Source organism: Calidris pugnax, unplaced genomic scaffold, assembly GCF_001431845.1.
Source record: "Calidris pugnax isolate Ruff unplaced genomic scaffold, ASM143184v1 scaffold20, whole genome shotgun sequence".
Classification (NCBI taxonomy): Eukaryota; Metazoa; Chordata; class Aves; order Charadriiformes; family Scolopacidae; genus Calidris; species Calidris pugnax.
Genome location: NW_015094510.1, coordinates 19,855,232 through 19,868,632, shown reverse-complemented (window position 1 = coordinate 19,868,632; position 13,401 = coordinate 19,855,232). Strand labels below are relative to the sequence as shown.

The following is a 13,401-nucleotide window of genomic DNA, read 5'->3' as shown; positions in this document are numbered from 1 at the left end:
TAAAGGCACTTACGCCACAAGCAGTACATCTGGAATCCCAATTACATTCTGTGCTGCAGGAAGAAGTTTGGCCGGATTCAAACCATCAGCTCTAATCTTTATCTTCCTGTGACGTTTAGCTCCATTCACTCACTGACCACAACTATCAGCAATTCCATTTCCCATGTTGGTCTTCACATTTGTCCACTGTTTAGAATATGACGCACAGAGACTTTAGAGGAGGCAGAATTCCCCTTGTAACAGTTAACACCATCACAGAAGATCACCCTGTCATGAAATCAGGGAAAGACCAGACATCACTACGCTGCTATCTCTACTTTAAATAAACAGAGTTAGCTCTGTGATTCAGTCTTCTATGCCTAAACCAAGAATGACAGTACCTACTGTGCTTTGAAGGACTAATTACTCCTAAATGTGCTGAAATATTCATACAGAAAATATTGTATAAAGACACTGTTCATTGCCGCAAATGTAAACAAAAGCCTTTTCACAGCACATTGTAACAGCAGTGAGAAAAGTCCACGCGAAGTAAAACTAGGAATTTCAAAACACTCAGCCATTCAAAACCACCAAACCAAACAAAAAATTCCAACACGGTTTGGGAAAACTAGCAGTGTAGAATTTTTATTCAGGTCCAAAGAAATAACACATTTTTGAAAACAAAACCTATCTTTTTGCTGTTACAGAGAAACTTGAGTCATCAAACTTAATCGATTCTCAGGGTGCCCCTATTTTCAGAAAGGCAGGAGGAAAATGAAATGCCAAGTAATGTAAAGAGTAAGAGTACAGAACTATAACCATTTTGCACAGCAAATGTTACAGCTGGACACACAATCAGAATGGTCAAACACATGTTTTAGGGCTTAATTATCATACTACCGAGTTTCAAATCATGAGCTTGTTCCTGCGAGCTGAAACGGGGGCTAAGAAGGACAGAGTCTGCTCCTCTCCGCAGGCCACTCCTGTACCAAACTGTACCAAACTTTATCTTCTTAGGCTTCAAAAAAAAAGTCTCTTTTTAAGTCCTCAGTGAGGATTACCCGTGAGGGAAGTGTCCAAGTGAATAAATGCTGCTCAGACACATTTTTGCAATGTTTCCAGTTATTTTGAGGTGCTACAGGGACTGAACCCGAGTGCATTAACTAACGTTTGATTCAGAGGCAGCAGCAGTCAATGTCTGCTGCACGAATCCAAGAACTGGATATTCTTCACTGCTGCAGATGTCCCTTGTCTTTTATGCCAACAGGACCATTATGGTGATTCTTTTCTTCCCCCTCTCCTTCTCCACAATGACAAATGCCAGCACAATCAAAATCTGGAAGCCTTCCATGTAAAAAAAGGGAACAGAAGAGTGCTACCCTAATCAGCTGTGCTGGGCTTTCAGCTGTGACGGTGGGGAAAAACCTGGCTGGGCAGACCACCCTGCTTAGGAAAGAAAGATGCCAGGTGCATCGTGGTAGCATTAGAAATATCTGTAATAAATCTCATATTATGCAAGAGAAAAAAATGAGTTTTCCATATTGAATATGCTGTACAATACTGCAGGTCTTCTCTCTCTGCATTTTAGAATGACATCATTGATCTTTTTGTGTGAGTTTAATTACAGCCTCACTTTAATGCTGCCAGTAATAAGGAACTATTAGTACTGCTCTTAAAGAGGCAAAAAGCTTTATTAGACACTGCAAAGAGCTAGGGATGCTCTTAAAAATAATAAAAGGGCAGTCAATCAATCACATTTGCTCTGCGAAGAGCTTTTAGGAGGTAACCCAGAGGCTTGAAACTTCATTACCAAAACATTTTTCCTGTTGCCACTTAAAAAAATTCTGCTGAAGTTTACTGACTAAAATGTAGATAATGAAACTGCAACAATAATTGCATGCTTAAGAATGAAAATACGAAGTAGTCTGACTTTCATAGAAGAGATGACTTTAAAGACTGGCACTATTTTCTACCCTAAAAATACATGGATCAGTGCCACTGAGGAACACGTAAGAGATTTTTATGGAACCCAGACTGTGGATACAAAGGTTCATCTGCATTGGAACAGGCTGCCCAGGGAAGCCGTTGAGTCGCCATCCCTGAAGGTATTTAAAAGATGTGTGAATGTGGCACTTGGAGACATGGTTTAGTGGTAACTTGGCAGTGTTAGGTTGATGGTTGGACTTCATGAGCTTCCAGGACTCTTCCAACCAAAATGATTCTATGATTCTATGAAATGGTGCTGTGCTTCTAAACTATGCAAACAGAAAGTGGTGGTCAACACATGATCTGCAGCAAGCCAGCTTTTAAAATAGTTAAATTTGGAGTTGTATTGTCTTCTCTGCTACAGTGAGGAAGCTCATAGAATATAAAACAACGTTATGCTGTAAAGGGACCCTACAGTATGGTATCACATAAGAAATCAGGCTGGCTTGTAAACCATGCTGTCAGTCTATTCAAAAGCTAAATGAAAGGTGTGTTCAGCTGTACCATCATACGACTACTTGAGAGTCTCTCTCTGGGGCCTGTACTGAATGAGGATGCCCTTGGATGGATTTTATCTGAGATTTACCATTCGGAGTGGTGAGATAATACTTCAGGTTACATCAGTCTGCCTTTTTCTTCTTCTTGGTTGAGATCAAAAATTGTAGAGGTTTGTTTGTTTTTAGTGGTTGCTGTGCAGTCAAAGAGTTCAAGGATCTACCTAATGTATAAAGGACTTCAATGTTTCCAAGGCTTCCTGAGTCACTGATGAGAACCAGAGTGAAAAGGGTCAGAGATCACCAGAATAAAGGTGCCAACTAGAAGAACAATTCCTTTAGGCAGAGGAACACTTACATTAAGGCTGCCAAGAAGACATACCGATCTGGGTTTGGTATAATAGGATGGCACAAATACATTCATTTTCAATTTAGAAACTTCCTGTTAAATTAAATTTTTTAAAAGCAATTGGAAGGTCTTGGCATTAATATTAAATCAGTGCTTTAGTTTTGGAAGCTGCTTTGTTCCTACAGTCTTTTTAACGAATCCTTTTTGAGGATTAACCATCTTCGTGTTTCCTGAAACACTGTATCTCCCTCTGAAATAAAATGGGTGAAGTTAGTCATCAAATGTCACACTCCCTGTAAGTTTTAACTGCTAGAAATTTGCATGCTTTTTACATTTGCATAACTGATTACTATTGTGAATTAATAAACCTGAGAGAGGAAAAAACAAGTATATTTCTGGCTTTGCAGGCTAGTAGAGCATCTAATTATTCTGCATACAATCTCAATTCTCATCTCATCACTCCTGACTACTTCCTGTTACCTAAACGATGGCATTTGAAGAACACGAACAGAATACTAAACATTTGCACAAAGAGAATGGTAACTGGTGAAGGAGACATTTTCATCAGTTACATAATCCCCATTAGGGAATGGAAAAACACTTCATGTAGATGTAGTTCCAGGTCTCTGCAGGTATTCCACTCTGGAGACCCACGCTCTTGAGCCCATGATCTTACAAAAGAAATGCTGCCAGCAGACTTCTGAAGTGGTACTCATCACACATACGTACGCCACCTATGTTTGCTTCTCTCCCTGTTCATTACTGCAGTGGACAGCCAGCACTTCACATATTCTAATGACAATATGCAGGGTTTCAATGTCTTTCTCAAGCAATAGGTGTTCTGAAGGAAAATATATCGCAATATCACATCATTATATTCATGATGGCAGCCAGAGAAATACTTTGTTATGTGGCAGAAGCTGTGATGACATGATCTGCACAAGTTTCAGATTTCTGGGCAAACAGCCCACAAAGCTGTCCCTGTGGCTGGTTAGTGTTTTTGAGACTGACACATCCTTTGTTCCAGCTCCCACAAGCAGTCATGGTCATGAAGGGACAGCTGCCTCCACAGGGGTATGGAGCTGCTTCTACTCGGAGCTTGGAAGATCAGAACCCAAGGCCTCAGTTTGCCTTATTGATATATAATCAACATTATAATCAATTGATTCTTCAAATTCAAATCGATGGATTACTCATAATCAATTGATTAATCTGTAGATCACTGTAGAGCTGGACCAAGCAGACAGAATGGAATTCTGCAGGCAGCAAAACCTCTTTCCACTCAATACCAGCTGGACTTAACTCGCTTAAGGCCAGGTAGCTGCAGCCAGGGCAGTGTTGAAACTGAGCTAATAAGCTCTGCTGTATGACTCAGTGTGACAGTAAGGGCTCAGGAGGACATTAAAGTGGCTGCTCAGATTGCATCAGAGACGTGAGTCATCAAGCCATCCATGGCTTTTTCCCCAGTTGTCAGCTAGCCCTGCGCAACACCATAAAAAGGACCACTACTGAACTTGGCTTCCGTGTTTGGATGGAGAGGAAACTGAATGCATCAACAATTAGTGTTCACAGTTACTACTCAAAAATGTTACGTTGTTGCAAAAAATATATTAGTGTTTTTTTTTCATACCTGCACTTATAGTTAAGACAAACATTACAAATAGTTTCTTAGTATGGTTTGAAATCCAATGAAGGTGGGCGTTTTCTGAAAGGCCAACAGAAGTGAGTAAGAACTCTGGCCAGAACGATTTCAAATTATTCTCAAGAACACATTTATTTTCCATCATGCATGTCTTCTGTTATTTGAATGAAATCATTTCTCATTAATGTCAGCTTGAATGAACAACCTTCAGGCTGTAAATCAAAACATAGTTAAAAAGGAGTAATGTAACAATGGCTGTGTTAACCTTGTGGTGATCAATGGGTGCTTACTTACATTCTAGTACTTCCTTAAATTACAAACTATGCCAAATCCCCATTCTTATCTCTGTGTTGCCAACTAAGACCAAAGTTTGACCTGAAAGTTCCAAGTCACTGGGTTATAAAAGCCAATGCTTTGCAAAATTTGTTCTTTGACACTAAGGAAAATTTAAAAGATGTACAATTCCCTTCATATGTGTAAAGTACTTTAAAAAGTTAAAAAAAAAAATCCTGAGGGAAAATGGGTTGAAAGGGGATATTTTGTTACACTATGCATCTTCTGAGACCAGCAATTCCAGGACACTTTCTTTCTTTTACAATTTATGTCTTTTCTCACTTATTTTCTTTTGTTTGATAAAAATTACAGAAATGCACTGTCATACAATTTCAGGGTAAGTAATGGTCTACTAAAATAAATTATTAAAAAACCCAACATAATCACAGAGCAGTGCTGATCTGCAGCAAATCCCAATATCTGGCTGATGATATTTAATCTCCCAGCAGAAACAGTGAATTCTCCTAGTTCTAGCTTCCTGACCTTCTCCAAATGAGCTGTTAAACATCCCTGGGGTCAGAAGAAACACACTGGTGTATATGGGGTATCTCAGACCCATACAGTGCTTTTTCTATATTGAGAAACTTCAGTTATAGACATTAATTCATATTGTACTACATTAATTGATATTCTACTAATACCCTCTCCCGAAGCATGAAGGTCCACTGTTTCAATTTATGAAATCCTGTGATTCTGTGCTTACACAGACTAAAAGGATAAAGCTGATAAGAAAATATGTCTACACAATTTCAAGTTTATAATTTACTCACTACGCTTTCAGATGTTCCCAATATGTATTGTGTACGCTCATTTTACTAATGCAGGTAAGTGGGTTCATGCAAGATTATTTACTGTGAGATACTAAATACATAGAAACCATACTGGCTCAGGAACTCTCCAAATAGGAAGTATTTGGGAGAGCTCCAAAAGCAAATATTGTGTCTGCCTCCTTACACACTTGCAATATGATTCCCTATACTCTTCATACTTTATATTCTTAATATTTTCGGTTCACTTAAAAAATAAGTCTCCTCCAATTTCAAGCTTTCTCACAAGCATTAGAATCAGAAACTAATTTTATTTCTACATAGTTCAGAAATTTAAATTTCTAACCCATATAACTTAACAGAAATCTGTTAAACAGTGAGGCCTTTATGTATTGTCATCTAAAATCACTCACATTATCATCAACAAAAATTTTACAATCTCTGTTGGCTAAAAAGGACCAAGCAAGGCACATATTTAATTGAATTACTCATAATGGATTACAGGGTATACTTCTTGCGCCCAACTGTGCAGTAATATAGAAAAAACCAATCCATTTTAAATAGAGGTCGGAAAGGAAGAACATCAGAGGAACTGCAGATTTCAAAAAGGCTTAAGTATGTATTTTCAATATTGCAACATACTTAGTAGTAAAAAAACCTCATTGAAAAGCAGTATCAAAAATGATGTTAAGATTAATATTTTGTCAGTAATATTATTCTCAGCAATATTTATGATGGACAGTTGCAATATTCAAAACACAGTGCTCAGCAAAAAATAATAAACCAGAAAACAGAGAGAATACAAGGAAATTTACCTCAGTATCTTGTTTTCTCCCTTGTGCATCAGAGCATCTGTTTTTTGCCTTTCAACAATTTTAAGCGAAGCTGATGTCTGCAATAGCCACATTTTTACAAAACGAGTTAATCCTAACCACATTCACAGTTAAGGAAGTAAAATATTTCCAAACTAATTTTGACCCACTATGATCTTACTGCCATGAAGCACTTTAAGCACATATTATACTGACGTGTTCTTGATTTGGGGAACTGAACACATTCCAAAATCCCTTGCTGTGCAAACCGCCTTTATTTATTAAGCTGGATGATCAGAGAATGTGTAATTTCAATCAGCATATTTTTGGTCATACCGCCTATAATTCCACATTTTCAATGAAGAAGCATTGTATTTCTAATATACTTCTCTAAATAGGAAACCAAACAAATTATAGTGACTTGGTTGTACTTTTGACTTATTTAAACTATTAATTAGGAACAGGAACTACTTTAAAAAAAAAAATTAAGCAAGCATGGAAATCTCTGCATACTCCGGCAGCGTACATTACCGGCCATACTGAAAGAACCCCAATTGTTATTCTTGGTATTGCATTAAGAGAATCTGAGCAGGATTAAATCAGTCGGTTCCCCTGTTTCTTGGCTCACAGGGTTCCTCCCTCACCCAGCACTTGCTGGCTCATCCAGTTGCCTGTACTAGAACTGCCTTGAAGATGGACAGCTACCCCATGGACAGAAAACCAGAGAACACAGAAGCTTTAGGGCTTCTCTGGCTGTTGCACACACTTGGGTTGTCCAGTGTAAGTGAATGGAATTTCTCAGCTACTTTAAATAGATCCATCAGAAACATGTAATAAATATATGATAATCATGATATATGAAGTATTGGCTACACCAGACCAGTGAAGACTTTTTGAAAGCCTAGAGCTGGATTTTGGGGGTACCTAAACAAGGCTCAAGGTTTGGATTATTCCGTAACATTACATTACAACATTACATTTTATAGCATGCGTGAAAACATCTTGCACTTGTGAGCAAGAAATCTGGCACTGAAAAGAAGCACGTTTCACTGCTTATAAGACAAAGGTTTCTACTGTCAGGAACACCTTCAGGCAAGTATTCCAGGCCCAGTCATAGCAAAGTCAGCTATAACTAAAGCGGAGTCTTTTCAGAGTGCAAACGTAAAAATGGGATAGGATCTGCACAGATTTACTTCCTTGAAGGCAAGATTTTTTTTGCACTGAAGGAACTGTAGTACTAAAGATGGTGGCTAGTATAATTTATCATCTTTCTGAGCAGATTCTGTGATTCTGTGAGACATGAGACAAGATCTATGCTACAATTGCCTTCACTGTTTTTTTAATTTATATAAATATAGAATGCCAGTTGTTGCACAGGCAGCTTTCCAGCTGTACCTACCTATAATTGTGGGCTTCTTTCTGCAAAGAAATCCCAAGCACAAGTCAGGCTCTACCACACTAGTAAAAGTTTGTGGTAGAAATCTAGCTTGAAAGAATGACCCTTTTAAAGATCTGCTATCATTCTTCTTTGCCTACTTCTCAAACCAATTTCTGAATACCACCAGAAAGTGCTTTGAGGTTTGTGCAGTCCAAATCCCAAACCATTTTTTCAGATTAAAAACAAAACAAAATAGCAAACAAAAATACACCATAAGCCATCGGTGCCTCCAGCATTAGTTCTCAAGTTTGTGAACTCTTCAATTTATTTTAAAACCATCATTTTAAATTGACTATATCTTGATGGACCCAGACAGACAAATAACAAAAGCACTCAGAGATACACTTATTTTCTAAAAAAGCAGAAAAGCTCTCAATAAAAAAAAGGGTAAATAAAAGAAATGGCTGCTCAGAAGCATCTCTCTCTTCTGCTTCTGCCACAGGCTTCAGTAGGGATACAAAACAAAGTGGAAAAAAACCCAAAATATCTCTGAACTTTTAACACCTACCAGTAAAAACTTCCATTCTATTATTTTGTTATTTTCTTTACTGAGAGCTATAGAACAGCACAAAGATAATGAGGGAAAAAAAGGCCTACAAAGCCATCATATCCATTTTCTGTAACTAAGAGATTGTCACTGGAATACATTGTTGTCACAGAATAACAATATCCTGCAGTATGTTTACTTTGGAATGTATGGAAAATGTTAGTCTCTGGGTAAATCCTTCTAACTCAACTGCTGCCAACATTACTGTGCAGACTCTAGAACAGTGAAATTTTAATACATCTGAAAGAGTCTGGACTGAATGTGAGTTTACTTCTGCCTCTAATATTAAAATGAACTGCTAAAAAGAGGGCATACCTATGATCAAAGTCATAGCAGAACAGGACCTGAAGAGACCTGATGAGCCACTGATTCCGTTGCAACAAACAGTCAACCATGATTAGGTTGACTGCCATGTTCACATGAGCAACGTAAATGGTAGATGTCTAATCTCAACTACTCACCAAGGCTCTGCTTATGGCTCAGGAAGAGAGACAGGTTAAGTCCCTGGAAAATTCTTTTCATCTTGATCTAAAGCAGGTGTGATGGTTTGCACCTTAAACATGTTTCCCTCCATCGATTTCAGAGGATCCCTCTACAACTACTTTAGATTGCCTGTTTAACACTCTGAGAACTAAAGATGGGGAGATTAATCCGAAGATGATTATTTTGCTCTCCTGATTCTGAAATCATGGGGGCAAATAACTGATTACTGAAAATCTAATGTACTAACTACCTTGAGTTTCAGTGGCAAAGTCCCTAATGCCCCATTTTAGCAACATGCCAGTGCATATACCTCACTTCAAATAATGTTTTATGTATGTTTAAGTGCTTTTCTAGACAGCTAACATAAGCACTCCTTTTGTTAGCATGTTCACTAATAAAATCATCTTTATTCCTTCCTTCCTCCAGCAGTTCCCAGTTTCAATGTTAATGCAAAGAATCTGAGCATTTCCTGGGCTCTTTTTTTGTTTCATGTTGGAAAGATAGTTTAAGCAACTATTTCAGATTTCCCAAAGCAGCAATGAACCACGTAAGAGATGCAGTTGCCCACTGTGAAAACACACGGAAACACTGATAATTACAGCCTTTCACCCCAGTTAGCTGTGACAGGGATCCAGTAACAATCATTCCTGAGTATCACACTAAGCTATTATTTTTACAGTGTTCAGGAATTAAGAGCTCTTTCAGAATAAGAAGTACTAGAAATCCTTACAGGTTCCTTTAAAGGTTCTGTCAGTTTGTAGTATCAACTTGTATGTATTACATAATTTGCAGCAATAAAATTCAGCCTCTGATTTCACAAAAACAATGTATTTTCTCTTATAAATTTAATTGAAATATGTGCTGTATTGTCATTCTGACCTGACTGGCTAGCTTGTCTTTAAGAGAAAAAAGGAAAAAATGAAAAAGAGGAATAGGTACTTAAAGTGGGTGTCACTACTGCTAATAATTTGCTTCTGATCTTTTCAACTGAAATATTAAATTAACATATTAGTCTTGTGATTAACGGATGTGCAAGCAAGTATCTGGAAATTACTTCAGCTTTCTCAGTTAAGTGCATTTTGACTATCCTTGGGAACAATGAAACTTCAATTGATACAAAAGCAAAAAAAAATTACTTAAAAATAAATAAACCATAGTGATCTTTCAATTTCTAGCTCTTAAAATTTTTAAAAAGCAGCTTTTGTAATGGATTTGGTAGATAAGTGAAGTGATAAAAGACTTTGACCTAATGGCATTAACAGATACTAAGAAAGCATAATGATTTTTAAAAGTCATTGAGTTGCACATTTTTTTTCTTACCTGTAAGATCTCTGAGAGGTACATGCGCCGCTCATCATTAGCCTTGTGGTAAGCCTACATTTAAAATAAGGGATATAGGCTACCATTAATATATATTATTATTTTAAAAGTTGAATCTTACAGGAAGAAACAAATATACAGCAGAGCTTTCTTCCAGTAACATATTTTGCGTAACTATTCTGCTGTGTTTTCCACACACACTGTGTCAGACAACATAATAGCTTTATAGATTAGAGGCATACAGTGATTACAAACCTTTGTTTCCTGTTCCAGTCTAAGTTCATAGTCTTTTAGCTGATTCTGAACACTTCTCTTCTCTTCTTCTAGTTTTTTAAGAACCTCCTTTAAGGAATCCTGTGGTTATAGTAAATAAAAAGATGTTTTACAAACATTTCCATTCTGTGTAAAGTTACCATCACCATAGACCTAATTCTTCAAGCATGACGACCAGCCAGAATTGCTCCCTGCTTCTAACCAAAGTTCACTCCAATGGCTCCTTTTCCGTAGGAGGATTTCAGATCTCACCTACACATGCATTTTCAAACCACTTGCTGAAAGAACTGCTGCACATGGGATGTCAAAGATAACCCATAACAACTTGACCAGAAAGCAGTATTTTGTGGGGAAACTACCTGTTTTAGATGTGTAGCCATTTACCTTATCTACAATTGGGATAAGCTACAGTAACAGCAGTGGAGTCCATGCACACCCAAGCAGGTCCTCCTCCATTTCTAACACAGGAACTGCATTTTACAATCCCCTTCATAAATTGATCCACTCCATCCAGTAGAGACATTCTTATTGGGAGGCCCTAATAGTAGATGGCTTTTTTAATTCCTTCCCTTAGATTACTGAAGGTCAGTTTATACCTGTTTGTTCTTGTGTTGAAATCACCTTTAAGGTAACTGCTCTTCTTCCTCCCTGCTGTTCGCCCCCAGCATGTGCAGACAGAAAACAGGAACATCTTTTTTCAACATTCATTTTGCCAGGATAAATAAGCTGAGCTTTTAAAAACTGTCTCTCACACAGCAGGCTGTCTTTTCATCTAACCATCATAGTAGCCCCTTTGTACACCAGGCTAGACCTCAGACTTCTTACAGTTGGAAAACAGAACCGGTATGCAGTACTCCAGTAACCATCTCACTGCCTTAATCAACGCCAGTAATCCTTCTTTATCTGTACAGAGAAGTTTTAGGATTGTGTTTTCCTTTTTCACAGCTGCACAACGATGGCTCACAGTCAACATGGGATCAGCTAGAATACCCAGATTCTCCTCTGCAGATATGTACAGGTAATCAGCTCTCAATTAATAACAGAATTTGTTTATGATTTCCTAAATCTTTTAGTCTACACTATTACATTTTAATCTCATTTTTAACAATCCAGTCTTCAGTGTCATTCTTTTTCTAAACAACATCCAGATTATATTACACAATTGGTATCAGGAGAAAGATACCTTAATCTATTTCTAATTTGTGTATCAAGGTCATGCATTAAGTGTTAAGAATTGTCCTAAACCTGGTCCTGGAAGAACTCTGCTTGTATTTTCCTAGCAGCCTCTTTCATTAGTCACTGTTATCATCTTCCATTTTCTAGCTCTTGACTCCCTCAGCAAATCTACTAATTTTCATTTTCTTCAAATCAATCAATCGCTTTCCATACAACACGGTGTCTTTACCAGAGGTCACAGTAAACAAGATTACTATATTTATTGTGACAAAAAATCTATTGTTTCATCACATAGTGTCAACAGGTTTTCCTGCCACAAGCCACTTTTAATAAGTCCATATTTCAGCCTGGTTTTGCAACATTTCTTCCTCTCTCTCTCTATCTTAAAACTAAAAAACCAGATTTTCTTTTCTCCAATGCGCACAATGCCATCACACACAGCTTTATTAAAACCACTTGCTATCAGATCAGTGATGTGGCAAGACAGTTCTTTCAGAATCCTAAAGTACAGATTACCCATTTCCCTCGATTTAAGCATACTCGGCTCCTTGAGTTTTCCTTAGGATTTGTTTACTGTCATTTCATCTTCCAAGCATTTGCTGACATCAGCTATTTCTTCCTTTGTTCTGTATTTTATTGTTTCTGCCTTTACTGAAAATCTAGGAAATATACACATATTTAATTTAAAACAAATGAATTCATGATCACTTGATCTGACAGTTTTTATGAGTGGCCTTTCTGCAATGTTATTCTAGATTTTCAAAATCTAAACTAGCATTTCTTCCTTTTTATCCAGTATTTTCTGGATAAAAAAAATGTGTAACTATCACATCCACTGAGGTCTGTGCCTCATCATTATTACTAGCACTTGGGTTTCAGTCTTTATTTACAAGTTTCACACATGATGCAATTTCTGGAAGTAATCTAGTAATATTATATCCAAATTCATCCATCAAAATTTTATATTAATATTTGACTTTATGGATGGGATGTAATCTGAGGTGAGGATATCTACATTTGAGTGTCCATTTGTGAACTAAGCTCCTGCCAAGAGTCACAGTCAATGCAATCGCTAACGCGCAGAGGTTTATCCAGCTGAGCAGCTGAAGAGCTCAACTCAGTTGCCTTCTGAGATGCCCTAGAGTGTCGAAGACATTCATGTGTGGCAGACATGACACAGGTCATAGGAGACATGTCCTTCTGGAGCAGCAGTAGGCTACTCTGCAGGAAACACCTGCAACTATTTACACAACTATTCCACTTTGTTTACACAACTATTCCACTGAAAATGCCTACTTAGATAAATCTATATACAACTCTCTCTACTCAGCTGACTGTATTAATTAGACCTGCACTGCCCGTAGAGGGAATTAAAGATCTAGCTAAGAGGTAGATGCATACAGATAGAAAAGAAAATATCGATGTCCTAATATTTAAGTCAGTCATATTGTTTCAATGTAGATTTCAATACTATTTCCCAATATTATTGTGATTAAAATTTGTTTTCCTTTCCATCCTCAAGATGGATTAATCCAAACAGATGATGAAGAAAGAAAAAACATCAGTGTAAAAGTCTCTCACATCTGCTACATACCACATCTATCTCTGTTTTGATCTTTCCTGCCAAGTGCATACCTTTAATACTTATCCCATCATGTTTTCATTATCAATCCTACTACATTTCAGGCTAGTCAGGTTCTTACATTTGTCTGCTTAGGTTCCTTGTGTAAAACAAGTATCTGTTTCAGAATTTTTGTTTCTTTTATCTCTAACTAAAGCATGTCCCTAGTCAGAATAGCTGA

At 37.4% G+C, this 13,401-nt stretch overlaps 1 protein-coding gene across 2 annotated transcripts in view; it reads right to left on the bottom strand.

The window, feature by feature from the left end:
• Positions 1-616: 616 nt before the first annotated feature.
• The window catches only part of LOC106902399 (coiled-coil domain-containing protein 169-like), a 32,041-nt gene continuing 19,256 nt past the window's right edge, over positions 617-13,401 (bottom strand). Inside the window, exons 5-8 of one of the 2 annotated variants that reach the window (XM_014965816.1) lie at positions 10,406-10,504; positions 10,151-10,204; positions 6,366-6,442; positions 617-3,058 (exon numbers count right to left, since the gene is read on the bottom strand). In XM_014965816.1, the coding sequence (XP_014821302.1) occupies positions 2,956-3,058; positions 6,366-6,442; positions 10,151-10,204; positions 10,406-10,504 (333 nt within the window). In that variant the 3' untranslated portion in view covers positions 617-2,955. Of the gene's footprint in view, positions 3,059-4,332; positions 4,663-6,365; positions 6,443-10,150; positions 10,205-10,405; positions 10,505-13,401 lie in introns of those variants that run through there. The other variant, XM_014965817.1, reaches the window with a different exon arrangement.